The sequence below is a fragment of the Castanea sativa genome, chromosome 3 (genome assembly GCF_040712315.1).
Source record: "Castanea sativa cultivar Marrone di Chiusa Pesio chromosome 3, ASM4071231v1".
NCBI classification, from domain to species: Eukaryota; Viridiplantae; Streptophyta; class Magnoliopsida; order Fagales; family Fagaceae; genus Castanea; species Castanea sativa.
Window position 1 is genome coordinate 35,819,942 of NC_134015.1, and position 21,073 is coordinate 35,841,014.

Below are 21,073 nucleotides of genomic sequence, written 5' to 3' on the forward strand. Positions count from 1 at the left end.
TGTCTTTTTGTTGAAATTGGATAGTTATAATTAGATCTTTGTAACATTTGTTTTTGCTAAATTTTTTTGATATATAGGATAAGATTTGAAACTTATGGGTCTATTTCATAGTGTTTTTTTATTTTTTATTTATCATTTTATTAATTTAGATGCGATTCAAATACAAGTTTCTTATTCAATAATAAGAGGCTTCACTAATTTAGCTAACTAGAATCCACATTTCAGTATCTACAGGTTAAGAAAAAGGATGAGAAGAAGCTTACCAAGAGTGGTTTAGGTTCAAACAAGGCAAGACTGACCAAATGCTAGAATTTGAAGAAGGGACAAAGTGGCATGAAGACAGTAAAGCTGAAGTTCAAGAAAGGCCTAAATGACACAAAAGGTTTTGAAGGAAGAGTGACATCATTTAATGAAACGGCAGAGTTTTGGATTGAACAATTAAAGAAGCTGCTTGTTGTATTGAAAGGTTAAGTGAAGCATGTGAGAGTCATGTGAGTGTAAAAAAATTCAGTTCGGATTAGGATACTTGTCATAACTTTATTGGGTGCATGATTCATGGGTAGTTAATTTGATTCCCGCCCTTTTATTTAGGAGTAAGTTACTCTGTTTTCGTTGTATATAAACACAGAGGGTGTATGTGATAGGAACTGTATTTTTCATTTTTCTCAGTTTTGAGTAAAGAAAATTTTCTCTCATCTTGAATTCCTTCAGTTTTCTCTAGAATCTTCTTTCAATTTCTAGTTTTAGCATGGTATCAGAGCATTAGCAAGATCAATTCAGATTGTTTTTTCTTTTCTTTCCGCTTGAATACTCTGAAATTCTTCTTGTTTTCCTTCAAGCTTTGAAGCTGCATCAATGGCGTCCATTGAGGAAGCCTTGAACAATCAATCTTCTTCTACTATGAATGAAGATTATGTCAATCCATTCTTTCTTAGTAGCAGTGATAACAACACAGTTCAACTAGTGTCTAAGAAGTTGATTAGAGGAAAGAACTATTTGCCATGGGCCAGATCACTGATCATTTCACTCACTGCTAAACACAAGATTGGATTTCTTGATGGTACAATTGCAATACTAGATTCAAATTCTCCACAGTTCATCTTGTGGACACGATGCAACATGATAGTTCTGAGTTGGATCATCAATTCTGTCCCACCTGAAATTGATTCTAGCATCATGTATATAGATAATGCTAGAGCAATTTGGCTTGATTTGCGTCACAAGTTCTCTCAGAAAAGTGGACCTAGAATCTTTGAGCTTCAAAAGGAATCTGCCTATCTTGTACAAGGTCAATTTTTTGTGGAGGAATATTATACCAAGTTTAAGGCTTTGGTTGATGAGTTGGCTAACTACCAATCAATTCCTCACTATAAGTGTCCGTCCTTGCACTTGTGGAGCTCAAAGGACTACTGCAGATCTTAATGATCGTGATCAACTGATGAGGTTCTTAATGGGATTAAATGATTCCTATTCAGCTATTATTGGTTAGATTTTGCTATATGAGCCTCTACTTGACATCAACAAGGTTCTTTCCTTGATTTTGCAAGAAGAAAAGCAAAGGAGCTTCAAAAATGGAGATTTCTCTAGATCTGCCATGGTTTTACTCCAGGATTCAAGTTCAAGAACAAATCCTCGGCAAATCAGATTTCTTGCAACTAGATGCCATCTCCAGGGAATCAGTTTTGCATTCCGACCACTGAAGATTTAGCTCCGACATTTCCACAATGTCTAATTAGCAAGTCACAGTGTGAGAAGCTTCTTGCTTTCTTCAATTCTCAGCTAGTGAATGAGCATCCTTCTTCACACATAGTTTCTCCATAAGCAGCTATTATGACCAGTGTAGGACCAAGCACATCTCAACCCTTGGCCTTAAGTGCTTCCTCATCTGATTACTTGAACAATTTTCAGGTAAAGCTTTTTGTTTATCTTCTTTCTTGACTCCAAATTCCACTATTTTCACTACTAGAGTGGTAAATAGGTCTGCCTTTGTTAATACAAATTGGATCATTGATACAAGACCCACTTATAACCTAGGTTGCACCGACACGGCATTTTTGCCAACGTACCGGTGTCCGACACGTGTCGGACACTGGTACCGGTACGACTCACCGGACTCCGGTGTCCGAGCGGTGTCGTTGTTTTTTTTTTCTTTTTTTTTTGTTTTTTTTTTTTTTTAGGATACTCCGACACGGCGCCGACACGGCGCCGACGCGGTAGACACACCAGCAGTGGGAAAAAAAAAAAAAAAAACAGAAACCCACAGCCCAGAAACCCACCGGTGTCCAAGTTCCCTCTGCCCGCTGCTCTCTGTCCCTCGCCGGAGCTACATCAGACCGATCGGCGAGTCGGCGAGCTCCCTTTGTTCCTTCCGATCTCTCTCTCTCTTGGCGTGGATAGATCCGATCTTCTCTTCTTCTTCTCTCTGTTTTGCGATTTTGTTTTTCTTTTATCTGCTGACCCTTCACTTGGTGTACTGGCGTGCTATGTTATTAGTTATAACATCAAAACCTCTTTTTTTTTTTTTTTTTAAATCCCACTCACTGTTATACTTTACTGTATATATATATATATATATATATATATATATATATATATATATATATGTATATATATATTTTCCTTCTTTACTCATCCTTTATCTTATAAATTATAATGTTTATTATGAATTTAGTGATTTTTATTTTTGTGTGTCTTGCTTATTTCATTTTATGTTTTTAGTTTGATATTAAATGTAATCTATTTAAACTTTTGGTTTGTACTCTAAACATTTTATGTGTATTATTGTACTACTTTGGGTGTTAGTTTACTTATCTGTAATTAGTACATAATTTAAATTCTAGATATAAACATATTTTATGTCTAAAAATATTTAAAAATATGCCAAATATAAAATTTAATTAATTATTTAATTGCCGTGTCCACGCCGTGTCGTGTCTTTATTTTTCAAAAATTGCCGTATCGCCGTATCCGTGTCCGTGTCGTGTCCGTGTCCGTGCATCATAGCTGATAACATGGTTCATTCCATTTCTGTGTTTAGTTTTGTTACGTGTGTGTCCAATACCTATGTTTACTTACCTAATGGTGAAAGTGCTTTAGTGACTCATGTAGGAACTGTTCATCTTACAGAAAAATTGATACTCACTGATGTGTTGTGTGTTCCATCTTTTACTTTTAACCTCATTTCTATTAGTCATCTTAATAAATCCTTGACTTGTTATCTTATCTTTCTTGGTTCATTTTGCTTTATTCAGGATCTTGCTCTTTGGAGCACGATTGGTCTGGGTGGAGAGCAAAATGGACTTTATTTGCTGGACAACAAGTTCAAGATGTTATCTTCAGTTCCAGTTACTTCTTCTTTCTATCAGTCAGTTTGTACTCAGCTAGATATATGGCCTTTTGGTTTAGGGCATCCTTCAAGTGGTAAACTTGATATTTTGAATAAAGTTGTCCCTTTTGTACAGTGTAATAAAATTGTTCATTGTGACATTTGTCCAATTGCTTAGCAAAAAAGGCTGCCTTTTACTTCCACTACTCATGTTTTTGAATTTCCTTTTGATCTTGTTCATTGTGATCTATGGGGTCCCTTTTCCATTCCTACAGTGCATGGTTATAGATATTTTCTCACAATAGTTGATAATTTTTCTAGATGCACTTGGGTTTATTTGTTAAAAGCTAAGTCAGAAACTCAGTTGTTGTTATCTCAATTCTATGCACTAGTTGAAACACAATTCAACAAGAAAATTAAATGCATTAGAACAGATAATTGAATTAAATTTTTCATGAAAGATTTGTTTAAATCCAAGGGCATTATTCATCATTTAAGTTTTGTTGAGACACCACAACAAAACTCTATTGTAGAAAGAAAACACCAGCACATATTGAATGTTACAAGAGCACTTAGGTTCCAATCCAATATTCCTCTAAAGTATTGGGGAGACTGTGTTCTTGCAGCAATATATCTTATCAACAGAACACCATCTTCAATCCTTTTCAACAAAACTCCCTATGAGGTTCTTTTTGGATATCTTCCTTCCTTTTCACATCTAAGGGTTTTTGATTGTCTTTGCTATGTTTCTACTTTACCTTATAACAGAAATAATTTTTCACCAAAAGCCACTAAATGTGTTTTCTTGGGTTATCCTTTTGGAGTCAAAGGTTACAAAGTTATGGATCTTGATACACATTCAATTTTTGTTTCTAGAGATGTTCAGTTTCATGAGTCAATATTTCCTTTTCAATCTCTGAATTCCACCTGTTCTGATACTTCCTTGCTTGTTTTACCTACTCTAGCTAATGATCAAACCACTTCTCTTCTCATTCCTCATGTGGCTCCCATTAGCAATTCTGACATACCTATTGCAGATTGTACCAATTCTGCAGATCCTTCCCTTATTCCACCTATTGATTCTCTAGCTTCCAATCCTGAACCACCTACTGATTCTTCTTCTTTTCCCTTGAGAAAATCCACTAGAATCCATAAAGCCCCTTCTTACTTGCAAGATTATACCTATAATGTTCTTGTTAGTAAGCCTTCCCCTAGTGCTCCCTATGATATCAATCAATGCATTTCTAATGCAAACATTAGTGCTTCCCATAAAGCCTTTGTTTTTGCTGCCAGTGCTGAGATTGAGCTAGAATTTTTCCATCAAACAGTTGTCTCTAAAGCTTGGCAACAAGCTATAAATAAGGAAATTCCTGCCTTGGAGCTTAATCACACTTGGGATGTTGTACCTTTGCCTAGTGGCAGGACACCTATAGGGTGCAAATGGGTTTATAGGATTAAATATAACCCCGATGGTTCAGTGGAAAGATACAAAGCCAGATTGTTAGCTAATGGATATACTTAGGGTGAGTTTGGTTCAGCTTTTTGAAACTGGACTTTTTGAAAAAGTGGAGTTTTCAAAAAGTGCAGTATGAAATTGAACTTTTTTAAGAAACTGAGTGTTTGGTAAAAACTGTTAAAAATTGCTTTTTGAAAAAACTGAGTGTTTGGCTAGAACTTATATAAGTGACGGTTTGAGTTATAAATTACCAAAAAGGAAAATGTGGGGTTTATTTCATACTTAAATCAACTATTTAATAACACTTACTAAAAAAAACTACTTAATAATAATAATAATAATAATAATAACAACAACAACAACAATAATAATTTATTGTTAAGTAAAATTTGTTGTAAAAATATTTTTACAATATTTTCACAACAAATCATACATGGTAAGTTGTTACTAATTTTAATTTGAACACACCACTTAAATTATTTTTTTCACTAGTATTAGCTAGTAACAACTCGCCATTTAAGATTTATTGTGAAGATATTGTGAAAATATTATAATAGCATTTCTTAATTATAATTTTTTATTCTTTATTTTATTTTTCTCTTTATCTCTTTTTCTTTCATCCACGCGTTTGTTTATATTTTTTTTCCTCTTTTTTTCTCCTCCACTAACGAATCATTTGCTTCTCCCCATCTTCACTTTTGACTTTTCTTTATACTTTTCTTCTTCACCAGAACACACTAGAAGATCAAGCTTCTAGAATTCGTCCACTCTCATTCCAGAACACACCATTTCTTTTCTCTATCTCTCTACTTTCCTCCACACATTCAGCCACACAGCCCACACCTACGCACTTCTTCATCTTGATCTTCACAGGTAATTTCTCTTAATTTCACCAAAAATCTTCAATACCTCTGCCAGCCCACATCCACGCAAAGTGATTTTTGTGAGTCACAGTTTCCTTCTCGCGGTGAGGCTTCGCCTCATGGCTCATCAAGAATCGAGACCCACTTTGGCACCACCATTTGAGGTAGCTTTTTCATTGTTGTGTTGATCAGTGACTCCATGATTCTCATCAAGAATCAAGACGCAATTCATTTTGGCAGTACCCACTGTAGCAGAGAGATGAGATTAAGTTCTGGACCTGAGGATTGCTGATAGCGTGATCTGCCTTTTGAAACACAGTGGGCAATTTGGGAAATTCACAATAGCTTCCAATGGTAATATTGATAACGCGCTGTGGCTTTTTTCAAAAGCTCGTGCCCAGCTGCCGCACAAAAAAGTGCGAGTCTTTTGTATTTGGAAAACGGGCTTTTCTAAAACGCGCGTTTGCATTTCGTTACCAAACATGCTTTTTGGATTTCAGCTTGAAAACGTGCATTTTGGCTCCTGAAAGTGGAACCAAACGGGCACTTAGCATGATGGGTTAGATTACTCAAAAACTTTTTCCCTAGCGGCCAAATCTGTATTAGTTAGGTTGCATTTATGTATTACTGCTATGAAAGGTTAGAGTTTACATCAATTAGATATAAACAATGCTTTCTTACATGGGGACTTGGATGAGGAAGTGTACATGACCTTGCCACAGGGGTTTCACAGCGAGGGGGATTGTCTTGAATCTGGTAGGTTTGTTTGTAGATTGAGGAAATCTCTTTATGGCTTGAAACAAGCTAGTAGACAGTGGCATGCTAAGCTATTTGCCACCATCATAGCACTTGGTTTTGTTCAGTCTAAATCAGATTATGCAGTTTTTGTTCATTCCAAAGGTTCTTGTTTTATAGCTCTTCAAGTATATGTTGACGATATTATAATTACAGGGAATGATTCTATGTGTGTTGTAGATTTGAAGAAGCTTCTTGATACTAAATTTGGTATCATAGATTTGGGAGCTCTAAAGTATTTTTTGGGGCTTGAAGTAGCTAGAAGTGCAAAGGGCATAAGTCTCAATCAAAGAAAGTATGCTTTGGAAGTATTACAAGATTCTGGCATACTAGGGTGCAAACCTATGAAAACTCCTATGGAGCAGCATCTTAAGTTGTCCAAGGATGAAGGTGCATTGATTGAAGAGCCTTCCTTGTATAGAAGGTTGATAGGAAGACTAATGTATCTAACATTGACCAGGCTTGATATATGCTATGCAGTTAATAGGTTGAACTAATTCCTAAGTGCACCTAGGCAACCACACATGTTGGCTGCACAAAGGGTGTTACAATACATTAAAGGAACTCTAGATCAAGGGATTTACTTTCCACTAGATTTAGACTCTCAATTAAAGGCTTTTTGTGATGCAGACTGGGCAGGTTGCCCAAACACTAGAAAATCCTTAACTGGATATTGTGTTTTTCTTGGAAATAGCTTAATATCTTGGAGGTCAAAGAAGCAAACAGTTGTCTCTAGGTCCTTAGCAGAAGCTGAGTATAGAGCTATGGCTTCAACTTGCTGTGAGATCACTTGGCTATTTTACTTTCTTGAAGATTTTAAAATTCAACATACTAAGGCAGCACTCATATATTGTGATAACAAGGTAGCATTGCACATTACTGCAAATCCTGTGTTTCATGAAAGGACAAAGCATATTGAAGTGGATTTTCATTTGATTAGAGAGAAGATACAAGCAGGCATGATTAAGACTTTCCATGTAAGGATTGATCTTCAGCTAGCAGATATCTTTACCAAGGCACTCGAGTTGCCTGCCTTTACCAATTTGGTGAGTAGATTGGGTTTGATAAATGTTTTCAATACAAGCATTAATTATCCTAAACCATTCCAAGACTTAGTAGTTGTGCCTACTTCAGAAGCAGCTCTGGTCTTGAGGGGGACTGTTAAGAAAAAGGATGAGAAGAAGCTTACCAAGAGTGGTTCAGGTTCAAACAAGGCAAGATTGACCAAATGCAAGAATTTGAAGAAGGGACAAAATGGCATGAAGACAGTAAGGCCTAAATGACACAAAAGGTTTTGAAGGACGAGTGACGTCATTTAATGAAACGGCAGAGTTTTGGATTGAACAGTTAAAGAAGCTGCTTGTTGTATTGAAAGGTTAAGTGAAGCATGTGAAAGTCATGTGAGTGTAAATATATTCAGTTCGGATTAGGACACTTGTCATAACTTTATTGGGTGCGTGATTCATGGGCAGTTAGTTAGATTCCCGCCCTTTTCTTCTTTAGGAGTTAGTTACTCTGTTTTCATTGTATATAAACACAGAGGGTGTATGTGGTAGGAACCGTATTTTTCATTTTCTCAGTTTTGAGAAAAGAAAGTTTTTCTCTCATCTTGAATTCCTTTGGTTTTTCTAGAATCTTCTTTCAATTTCTAGTTTTAACACTACTTAAAGCAATACCTTCGCTTATGACTTTGCTTACTATGGTTGCATATACCTTAGCTAAGAGAGCTAGATTTTTGTTTTCGCTTTGAGTTGAATGGAGCATGTTCATGTTTTTCAATTTGTGTTAGTTGACTTTTCAGCAACTTGATCAATAAAGTTTATTGGTATTTTCTCTTAAAAAAATAAGAAGATATAATTTATTAAGAAGGCCTAGAGTGCAATTATATTTGCATAGTGATATTTGCTATATAATTAATGAAAATATTGGGTTTGTTAAGAATTGATAGAAAGACCGTAAGACCATTGTATCTAAAGTAGTATTTGTCCCTTTGATTCCTTCCCAAACCACATAATAAAGCCCAATTGGGTTAAATCAAAAGGCAATCTCAATTAGATAATCATTTTGTAATTTAATAATAGTTATTAAATAAAATAATTGCGTAGATAGTGAAAATAAAATTAGGATTAAATGGAGAGAAAAGAGTATTCTCTTTGATCTTTATTGAACACACTTCTCCATTAGAAAAAAAGAAAAAAAAAAGAGAGAAGAGAATGTACAAAGAACTCATTGAGAGACTCACACATTTTTGGCATCATGTGGAATTAGGGTAAAGATTGAAGATTTTATCAAAATGAGGTAAATTTTGGTTTACTACATCAAGGCAAATTTTATATTATTTGCTCTAGAATTAAAGGTTGCATGTTATCTCTTATGAATGAAGTAAATACTGTTGGGGTTTATACCCTAAAATCCAATTTATTGGCATGTCATAAAATTTTAAATTGTTTGATTATATGAGACTGTTTATAAATGAACTAATGGGACATTATCATAGTCCATGAGATGCATTGTATGTGGTTTATGTGAAAAGTCACAGAAGATGTAAATCACAAGTTCTTTATAAACTCAAAATGTAGTTCGTAGTCGGTGATGAAATTGAGTGTTTCATCAGCGAAGACTATAACACATCAACTAAGATGATTTGTCTTGATCATGGAAGTGGAGACTTCTAGTTGATGTGTCGATGTGTTGATGTGTTGATGTGTCTTAAGAGTTAAGATATATTGAGCTAGACCGCTGTGAGATTAATTATTCAATCAACAACTGTCACCTGAATAATTAATTTCACGACTTCTAATTTCATAGACTCTCAATCCTGAGAGGATAGTGGACCTGATCATGAAATGTAGGTTACTTTGATATATCAGGAGTGAGATCTAATATTCATGGTCAAAACCTCAGTATGTTGGGTTACCACACGTAGTGTTGATGGAACACATATTCTCAAGATGGAATCTATAATCTCTTTTATAGAGACACGAAATATCCTCTTGAGATAAATTTAATAGGAACTGGTTATTTAAGGCGCCCACTTTAGTAAGGAGTTACTAAAGCTTATATTTATTGAAATTGGATCTCAATAGATGTTAATAACTAAAAAATTAAACCGAGTACTCAAGGATAAAATAGTTGTTCACAAAGTGACTGTTCATTATGACTTTGTTCACTATGGATATTTCATGGAGGGGTCAAATGATATCATTAGAGTGTTGGGATATAATTTATTAATAAGGCTTAGAGTGCAATTATATTTATATAGTAGTATTAAATATAATTAATGACAACTTTGGACTTGTCAAAAGTTGACAGAAAAGCCCAAGACCTATTGGAGCTACAGTCTTATTTTTTCCCTTTGATTCCATCTCAAGCCACAAACTAAAGCCCAATTGAGTAGGCCCAAAATGCTAACTCAATTAGATAATCAGTTTTTATTTAATAAGAGTTATTAAATAAAGTAACTACCAAGGTAGTTAGTATGTACCTATGATGAAAAGAAAGAAAACAGTTTTTCTCTACAAGGAGAAGAAAAAGAATTTTTCTTTTGAGAATCAACGTGCATAAAGACTGATTGAGAGACCACACTTCTAGGGCACCATGTGGAATTGAGATGAAGATTAAAGGTATTCTCAAGTCTTGGTTTTGATCTTCACTGCATCAAGGTACGCTTTCTATTCTTTGTTCTAGAATTCAAGGTTATATGTTATTTCTCATGAATAAAGTAGATTCGTAATTGTTGCTTCCGCTGTGTGTTTTGTACTGGGATGCACGGACGCGGCACCGGAGGTGCCGCACCCGCGTCCGACGCGGCGGGACTCGCCGACGCGCGAGGGACGCCGCTGCTCGCGCGTCGGTGCGGCGTCCGGCCGCGTCGGCCACGTGGCAGATGGGTTTTCCCGCCGACTCGCGCCGACGCGGCGTGGACTCGGCGCGATTCGCGCTGACTTGGGCGGAATCTCGCCGAATCGGCCGGAATCGGCCGTATCGGCCGTATCGGGCGAAACCGCCGAAATTTCCGGTTCAGCCCGATACGGCCGATTCAGGCCGAAATTTAAAAAAAAAAAAAAATAGAAAGGTGCGAAACGCACCGTATGAACTAAACCTAAACCTACTTCAGCCAAAACAGAACACTACATTCTCACTTCACCAAATTAAAAAAAATCTCATCCGTGCTCTTATTATTTCATAGCTCTCTGCCTCTCTGCCTCTCTGCTCTCGCTCTCAGCTGTGTGCTCGCTCTCACTCGTGAGCTGTGTGCTCTGCCCTCCATCTTGGTCGTTGCCTTCAAGCTTCAGCCCTCCATCTCTGCCTTTACTCTCTCCGTCTCCCCTGTTCAAGCTTCAACCCTTCGGCCTTCACTTTCAAGTTTCAAGTTTCAATCTCTTTCACGCATTCTCAACTCTCTCTCACGCATTCTCAAGTCTCAACTCAGGTATTAATAAAGCTTTCACTTTCAATCTTAGTTTGATTTAGTTTGATTTGTGATTTGTGAATGTGATTTGTGAATCTTAGTTTGTGATTTGTGAATGTGATTTGTGAATCTTAGTTTGATTTAGCTTTCACTTTCAAATTCTTAGTTTTATTTAGTTAATAGTTATCAAATAATAGTTTGAGTTGAGAATAATAGTTTGTGAATCTGTAAACTTGGTTAATATCATGAACTGTGAATCTATGAATCTGTGACACTGTGAATTTGTGAACTTGGTTTGATTTATTCTAAATTTATTTAGTTAATAGTTATTATTTGTAGGTTAAATTCAATTTATTGAATTTGCAATGGACGAAGTTACTAGCACAGAAACTTCACCTTCGTCTAATCAAGAAGTGCCAAATGATGAATCTTCTCTTTGGCAGTATGTGACTAAAGTAGAAAAACCTGCTGGTGCATCTGTTAAATCAGGGGGAAACACATATTTTAAGTGCAATTATTGTGGTGTAGTTTATATGGGATCTTATTCTAGGGTTAAGGCTCATTTGTTAAAAATTCCTAATAAAGGAATTAAACCGTGCCCTAAGGTGACACCGAGTCATAGGCTGGAAATGCAGCAAATGTATGATAAAGTTGAGAATGATAAGTTAGAGAGGGAACGGAGAAGTCAAATTCCCTTACCCCCACCTCCCCCAGGCCGTGGGCCTATACCTATTTCCCAATTTCGGAGACATGAAAGGAGTGATAGTACAAATCCGATTGATGGTAAGAGGAGGAAGGTGGCTGTAAATAATACTTTGGAGAAAGCATACCAGAATAATGCTAGACATGAGTTGGATAGTACAATTGCTAGGATGTTTTACACCGCTGGGCTTCCGTTTAACTTTGCAAGGAACCCATATTATCGTAATTCCTATGCATATGCTGCTACTCATAGCATTCCGGGTTATGTTCCTCCTGGATACAATGCTTTGAGAACAACACTTTTGCAAAAAGAAAGAGCTCATGTTGAAGGACTTTTGAAACCAATTAAGGACTTTTGGCTTGAACATGGTGTAAGTATAGTTTCTGATGGATGGTCTGATCCACAAAGGAGGCCTCTTATTAATATTATGGCCGTATCGATGGGGGTCCAAAGGTTTATAAAGGCAATTGATGGGTCAGGTGAATTCAAAGACAAACATTATATTGGGGTGTTGAAGGATGCTATAAAAGAGATTGGACATGAAAAAGTTGTCCAAGTCATCACCGATAATGCTAGTGTGATGAAGGTCGGATCTCTTATTGAAAGTGAGTATCCTAAAATATTTTGGACACCCTGCGTTGTCCACACTCTCAATCTAGCTTTGAAGAATATTTGTGCAGCAAAAAACACTGAAAAGAATGAAGTTACATATGAGGAATGTAGTTGGATTACACGTATTGGTGATGATGCATCCTTCATACGTGTTTTTATCATGAACCATTCAATGAGGTTGGCAATGTTTAATGAATTTTGTCCATTAAAACTGCTCCAAGTTGCTGATACTAGATTTGCTTCAGTTGTTGTAATGCTAAAAAGGTTGAAGTTGATAAAAAGATGCCTTCAAGCCATGGCTATTAGTGACCAATGGGCTTCTTATAGGGAGGATGATGTTGGAAAAGCTCAAAAAGTGAAAGATCTGATTCTAAGTGATCTTTGGTGGGATAATATTGATTATATCCTTGAATTCACAGCACCTATTTATGATATGCTACGAATGGCCGACACAGATAAGCCTTGTCTTCATCTTATGTATGAAATGTGGGATTCAATGATAGAGAAGGTGAAAGCAGCAATATATCGGCACGAAGGCTTGGAAGATGATCAGCATTGCTCATTTTGGAGTGTGGTGTATGATATACTCATTGATCGATGGACTAAAAACTGTACACCACTACATTGCTTAGCTCATTCCTTAAATCCTAAGTAAGTACATTTATTTTTTATTTTCTTTAGTTCCCCTTTCTAGTAAAACACACCTTTTATTTATATTTGTTTTTTAATCTTTAACTCTAGGTATTACTCCATTGAATGGCTTTCGGAAAATCCAAAACGCGTTGCTCCACATCGAGATTATGAAATTTCTATGGAAAGGTGCAAGTGTTTAGATCGATACTTTGAAGATGGGAATGAATTAAGTGTGGTGAAGTTTGAGTTTGCAGCATTTTCAGGAGGGAGGTTTCCTTCACCGCCTGCCTTGACGTATAGGTGGATCTTACAACCTTTGGATTGGTGGCAATACCATGGTACCGCATTTCCAACTCTTCAAACCCTTGCCCTTAAGCTTCTTGGACAACCTTGCTCATCCTCATGTGCTGAGAGGAATTGGAGCACATACAAATTCATTCATTCCTTAAAAAGAAACAAAATGGCTCCTGCACGTGCTGATGATTTGGTATATGTGCATTCTAATCTTCGACTCTTGTCAAGGCGCAATGCGGAGTACATACATACCGCAACAAAGATGTGGGACATTGGAGGAGACTCTTGGAATGAGAGCGACATACATGGAGGAGCTGAATTCTTGAGAGTGCAACCCTTACTCTTGATGAGCCGAGTTGGAGGCCATAGTTATTGGGAATGTTAGCACTAGTGCTACTACTAGTGAAAGTGAAGTTCGAAGTGAAGTTCGAAGTGAATCTATTGATCTTGATGATGAAGATGTTGGGATTTGATTGTCTTGTTGATTGTCTTTTATTTAGTTTTAGTTTCAAACTTATGAGTTGTATTCTAATTTCTGAACATCTTTAAATGTTTTAGTTTCAATCTTGTGGGTTGTATTTAATTTATGAACATCATGTTTTAGTTATTATCTACTGTTGTTCTTAAATTTGGTATATGTTTATATAATGTGAAAAAGTATGCTTAGTAATATATTAAAAATATAAATAAATATATTTTTAATAATTTTTTAATCGCCGAGTCCCGCCGCACCCGCACCCACCTTTTTCAAAAATTGCCGAGTCCCGCACCCGCACCCGCACCCGTGCTTCATAGGTTTTGTATGAGATGCAAAACTAATTTTTCCAACAGATACTTGGTTTACTTTCCCAGTATTCTTTTTGTTTGTGTTGAAAAATCATATTTCCTAGCAATAATTACTTAATTCTAGACTTAATCAAGCACATTTTCAAGAGTAATTGAAAAAGTAAATTAAAGGTTATTTTTATTCAGTCAACTTCTTCGTACATATTCTTAAAGGAAATGGCAATCGTTGTTTCCTTTAATTCAATTTTCCATTGAGCTCAGCTAGCGGTGGAGGTGGACATATAGGAGTACTGCTACCCTCACACATGCATTGACCGTCAACACAGCAGCTATTGAGTCCTTGACACACGCTGGTGCAGTTAATCATTCTAGGACATCGAAATTTTATTGCTTCCACTGTTGGCACGTCCAAAAATAGCATGACTGCACAATAGTGTTCTCCTATTAGTCAGCTTATACAAAGAAATGAAAAACATCTAGCTCCACATGAGAGAGAGAGAGAGAGAGAGAGAGAGAGAGACAGAGAGAGAGAGAAACCAGATGTGAGAACCATAGAGACGACCAAGATAGTTTGCAAGTTAAATGATGTTTTCTGCATCGTGTTTCGGGTTGTGCTGAAGCTGAAAACTGTAATTGTTGTGCTTTTAATTTGCTACGTGGTCGTGAAGATGCTACTAGAAATACTTATAGGAATGGGCATGCTTGGCATTGGGGCAAGAAAAAATCTAGAGTTAAATTTGATATCTCTGGTCAGATCACGATCTGCTTTCTATGGAAAGAATTTTTATTACCTTTGTCTGTTTGTTGAAATTGGATAGTTATAATTGGATCTTTGTATTAACTTTTCTAATTGTTTTTTTCATATGTCGGATATGATTTGAAACTTATGGGTCAATTTCAAAATGATTGTTTTTTTATTTTAAAATTATAGTAATTTAGACAAGATTCAATTACGACTTACAAGTTTCTTATTCAACAACATTCTTCACACATTTGGCTAATAAGAATCCACGTCTCAATATCAACCTAAAGTAACAGCTTCTTTTATTACTTTATAAGTAAGTTTGAAGTAGAACAAAAATATACATTTTCTTTTTGTTTTAAATTTTTTTTTCCCGTTTTCTCTTTCCTCCATTCATAATGAAACAAGTTGAATGTTATAATTATTATTTTCTTCTATAATTTTTCTACACATTATAAAAATTTAAATATTATTAACTCTAAAAAACATAGGTTACACGTTATTAGTATGAACAAAATGGTGTATTACACTTTTTCAACAAAAAATTTCACCACATTTACAATTTTCCTTCGCCTTCAAACTATCCATGCTTGATTGAGACCCTAATTTTGAAAGAATTTTATAAATGTGACCATGATATCTAAATCAGTGGTTAAATGTCACGCAAATTGGGTCCAATTAGAAATTATCCTCATTTTTTGCAATGAAACACTCTCTTTTTGAGTGTAACCAATATCGTATTTTGTCAACTAAGATGGTTTCTTTAAATCATGGAAGTGAAGACTCCTAGTTGATTTGTTGTTGTGTCTTAAGTGTGTAATACACATTGTATTGAACCGTTGTGAGATTAATTATTCCATTAACAATTGTAATCGAAATAGTAAATTTCACGACATCTATTTTAATGTACTCTCAATTCTGAGAGGATTGTGAATCTGATCAATAAATTTAGGTTTCTTTGATATATCAAGAGTGAGATCTTATCTAATAGTCAAAACTTAATATGTTGGGCAACTACACATAGTGCTTAGGGAACACATATTCTCATGATGGAATCCATAATCTTTTTCTAGCGACACAAAATATCTCTTGAGATAGGTTTAATGGGAACTTTTTGTTCAAGGTGCTTGGCCAGCCATTTAGGAAAGAGTTACTAAAGCTTTTATTTAATAAAATAGGTTAACATAAAATATATGAATAACTAAAATATTAAACTAGGGAATTAAGGAATAAAATAGTGAATTACAAAGTAGTAGTGAATTATGACTTTTTTCACTATGGCTATGTCATGGAGGGGTCAAATGCTATTTTGAAAATTATTTGGATATAATTTATTAAGAAGGCCTAGAGTGAAATTATATTTGCATATTGGAGCTTGTTATATAATTTATAACAACTTTGGGTTTGTCAAGAATTAATTGAAAGTACGAAGGCTGTTGTAGCAAAAATCATGTTTGTCCTTTTGGTTCCATCCCTAGCCACATAGTAAAGCCCAATTGAGATAGCTCAAAAGGAAATCTCAATTAGATAATTAGTCGGATATTTAATAATAGTTATTAAATAAAATAATTTCCTAGATAGATAAAATGTGTGTACAATTAAATGATGAGAAAATGATATTCCCTTTGATCTCTCTTGAACCCACTTTTCTGTTAAAATATAGAAGTGAAGGTATGGAGAACTCATTAAAAGACCACACATTTTTGGCATTAGGTGGAATTGGGATGAAGATTGAAGATGTTCTTAAAATATTATATACTTCTTGTTTTTGAACTTCATTCCATGAAGGTACATTTTCTATTCTTTGATTTAGAATTCATGGTTGCATGTTATCTCTTATGAATGAAGTAGATCGTTGGGTTACTTTTTCGATATTGTTTTGTATATGATGCAAAATCTTGTTTCCCAACAATAATTACTTAATTGTTGTACATTAGACCAACTAAGGCATGGGGGATTGTATATGTGGTTGGATCTGGACCGTACACGTGGAGTGGTTATGAGCAAAGGAAGATGAAGCGTTGGCTAAAAAATCCTATCCTTGGTCTGCGCCAAAGGCTTGACTGCCTTAGGAAAGAAGTAAGATATGCACTGACTGTTAGAATGTGTGCCCTTAAATCCTATTATATGATGCTATGTATTTTATTATGTATGACATTATGTATGACTTAATGTTGTGTTTAATAAAGTTGTTTTGCTATTATCTAAAATAATTGTAACATGAATATCAGGACATTATCATATAGTCCATGAGATGCATAGTATGTGATTATGTGAAAAGTCACAGAAGATATAAATCACAAGTTCTTTGTAAACTCAGAATTTTAGTTTGTAGTCGGTGATGAAATTAGGCATTTCATCTATGAAGACTATAACATATCAACTAAGATGATTTGTCTTGATCATGGAAATGGAGATTTCTAGTTGATATGTTGATATGTTTTAAGAGTTAAAACATATTGAACTAGACCGATGTGAGATTTATTATTCTCCTAAAGACTGTCATATGAATAATAAACTCACGACTTATATTTGCAGGAACTCTTAATCCTGAGAGAATAATGAACTTGATCATGAGATGTAGGTTGCTTTGATATATCAGGAGTGAGATCTAAAGTTACGGTCAAAACCTCAGTATGTTGGGCAACCACATTTAATGTTGATGAAACATATATTCTCAAGATGGAATTCATAGTTTCTTAACGGAGATACAAAATATTCCCTTGAGATAAGTTTAATGGGTTTGTTATTCAAAATGTTAGGCCTAACTACTTTAGTAAATAGTTACTAGAGTATATATTTATGAGATTAGATTTCATAAATATATGATGAATAACTTAAAGGATTAAACCGGGTACTCAAGGATAAGATGTAGTAATTTACAAAGTGGCAGTCTACATTTATGACTTTGTGTTACTATGAATATTTTATGAAGGGGTTGCATGTATAATAAAGTCTTGGAATATAATTTATAGATAAGGCCTAGAGTGCAACTATATTTATATAGTGGTATTAAATATAATTAATGGTAACTTATTCTCGATCGATCGAGAATCTGTCAAGGATCGATCGAGGACTGTGGATTCAGAATTTTTTTTTTTCTAAGTGTTTTTACATATATAAAGAGCAAAGCAATGTGTAATTAGTTTATGCATGTTTTAAATTTAAAAACCTTTATCTTAAAACATCTAGTGGGAGAGAGATACAAGGGTTGCATCTCACAACCTCCATTGTTGGTTCATAGTAGTGTGAAATATATACTTTGTCTTTGCCTAGAGCTTAGCATTCCATACGGAGAGTATTTATTTCATGGTCCTACAAGATTGGATTTCTTGGTTTATAGTGGTTTGATCAGATGCCTTGTCTTAGTTTTGAGCTTTGCACTCCATGCGGAGGGTGTTTTATCATGGCACTGCAAAATAAACCTGTTAAAGGGATGAAATGTGGGTACACATGATTCTAGACAATGGTATACACTAGACTAAGTATTATAGTATCCTCTATGCTGAGTTCTTACTATTATTACTTGGAGGCTAAATTTAAAAAAGGCATATTATTAGTGTTTGATAAGAGTTATCATGATAGCACTAATAATGAGAATAATTCTCAATCAATCATAGTATTTAATATTCACTTTATGCTGAGGAATATTGAATATGAGATTGGGTTGTCGTTGCATATATTATGTTATGGTTTTATTAAAGTTCCATACTATATGTTTATATGCTAAATTGATAATGTCCAGTTTACTTATTGTATTCATGTTTATTATTTTCAGATTTGTACATGGCATCATTTAGCCCACTTGTTTCTATTTTTAATTAAAAAAAACTTACTGGATCCAACTATGTTGACTGGAAAAGAAATTTGGACATTGTTTTAACAGCTGAAGAGCACAAATATGTGCTCACTCAACCATATCCTAGCTTTCTTTCATTAGATGCTCTTCTTGAGGAAAAACAACGATATGATTGTTGGCAGAAATCTAATGAAATGGCCAAGTACTATATCTTAGCATCTATCTCAAATGTTCTACAGCATCAAATGCAGGATGTAGAACTTGCTTCGGACATTATGCATAGTCTGAAGGAGATGTTTGGTGAGCAAGGCCGTTCAGCAAGGCAAAAAACTATGAGACAAATTTACAATACCAAAATGGCTAAAGGTACTCCAGTGAGAGAGCATTGTCTTACAATGATCTCTAATTTGAATACATTAGAGATTTTAGGTGCCGATATTGATGGAGAATCCCAAGTGGATATGATATTCCAGTCACTACCGAAATTATTAAAGGAATTCAGACTGAATTATAATATGAACAAAAAGGTTTATTCCTTGTCTGAATTAATGAATGAATTGGTAGAGGCGGGAGGCATCCTTGGTACTTCTAGTGTTGAAGCCAATGTTGGTGAAGCTTCTACTTCTTAACCTAAGTCGAATGGCAAGGGTAAGAAGAAGAAGAAGAAGAAGAAGAAGAAGGACTTCGCTAAACAAGAGGGTAAACAAATTGCCTTGCGAGTTACCGACAAAGGAAAGAAGCTCAAAGGAAAGTGTTTCCATTGTGGTGAAAAAAGACATTGGAAGAGAAATTTTCCAAAGTTTAAGGTGTCAGATTAAACATGGTTTGCATCTCATACAAAACATATGCAGCGAAAATTTAATAGATCTACTTCATTCACAATCGATAACATGCACTATGTAAGTTTTAGAATTCAAGAACAAGAGAGCGTACCTCGGTGTGGTGAATTTCAAAACAAAAATCGGAAGGACTTGGGAATACTTTTAATCTTCACTCCAATTTCACTTTACGCCTAAGATGTGTGGTCTCTCAATCAGTTTCAAAGAGAGAATGATAGAATGTCTTACTCTCATATATGTCTCATACAAAAATCTCTACAGAAAATTCTGTGTATTTCTCCCTTTGTATCTAACTGATTATCTAATTAAGCTGGCCTTTCGGGCCATTCCAATTGGGCTTATGTATGTGGCTTGGAGTGGGACCAAAAGGGTTCAATAAGACATTAGCTCTAATGGGCCTTGGGCTTTTCTGTCAACTCTTGACAAGTTCAAGGAAACCATTAACTATATTTAATACCATTATATAAATATAGTTGCACTCTAAGCCTTATCTATAAATTATATGCCAAGACTTTATTGTACATGCAACCCCTTCATAAAATATTCGTAGTAATACAAAGTAATAAATATAGACTGTCACTTTGTAAATTAATACATCTTATCCTTGAGTACCCGGTTTAATCCTTTATAGTTATTCAACGTATATTTATGAAATCCAATCTCATAAATATATACTTAGTAACTTCTTACCAAAGTGGTTAGGCTTAACTCTTTGAATAACTGAACCCATTAAACTTATCTCAAGGAAATATTTTATATCTCCGTTAAGAGACTATGAATTCCATCTTGAAAATACATGTTCCATCATGAAAATACATGTTCCATCAATACTAAATGTGGCTGTCCAATATACTGAGGTTTTGACCGTTACCTTAGATCTCACTCCTGATATATCAAAGCAACCTACATTTTATGATTAGGTCCATTATCCTCTCAGGATTAAGAGTTCATGCAAATAAAAGTCGTGAGATTTATTATTTAATTAACAGTCGTTAGGAGAATAATAAATCTCACAGTTATCCAGTTCAATATGTCTTAACTCTTAAAACATATCAACACATCAACTAGAAGTTTCCACTTCCATGATCAAGACAAATCATCTTAGTTGATATGTTATAGTCTTTGCAGATGAAACACCCAATTTCATCACCGACTACGAACTAAAATTTTGAGTTTACAAAGAACTTGTGACTTATATCTTCTGTGACTAAATCACATAAATAACATACTATGCATCTCATGGACCATATAATAATATCCGAATATTCATGTTACCATTATTTTAGATTATAATAAAACAACTTTATTAATCACAACATTAAGTAATACATAATGTCATATATAATAACATACATAGCATCATACAATAGAATTTAAGGGCACTAATCCTAACATAAGGCAGCTAAGAACAAGGGTATGACAACTTCCTTTCTTCTTGAAATATGTTTGGTACAGAATCCCACGGATTTCGGGTGTGTGGATTCAGGTTGTACAAATCATATCTGCAATTCTTTGCAGGGGTTTCAAGAGACCAGAAAGTTGAATGAAGGAGAATTGTTTATTACCTTAGCGGATGGGAGTAGAGTTCCAGTTGTAGCTGTTGGTGTTGTTAATTTGTGCTTTGAGTGTAGGGTTTTAATATTGGAAGACTGTCTATTTGTACCTAATGTTCGTAGGAATTTAATTTCTGCAACTTATTTAGGTTAACATGGGTATTGTATTATCCTGAAAGACAATGTTGTAATAAAGAAGGATAAAATATTTATCTGTTCTAGCAATATTGTAGATGGTCTTAATATTTTAACTCCTAATAAG

General features: G+C 34.9%; 1 protein-coding gene across 1 annotated transcript; it reads left to right on the top strand.

Moving 5' to 3' along the window:
* The first annotated feature begins 11,215 nt into the window (after nt 1-11,215).
* Nucleotides 11,216-13,477, top strand: LOC142628868 (uncharacterized). Its single transcript, XM_075802903.1, has 3 exons — nt 11,216-12,816; nt 12,907-13,092; nt 13,252-13,477. The coding sequence occupies exons 1-3, from the start codon at nt 11,216-11,218 to the stop codon at nt 13,475-13,477; spliced, it is 2,013 nt and encodes a 670-aa protein (XP_075659018.1).
* Nucleotides 13,478-21,073: the final 7,596 nt, after the last annotated feature.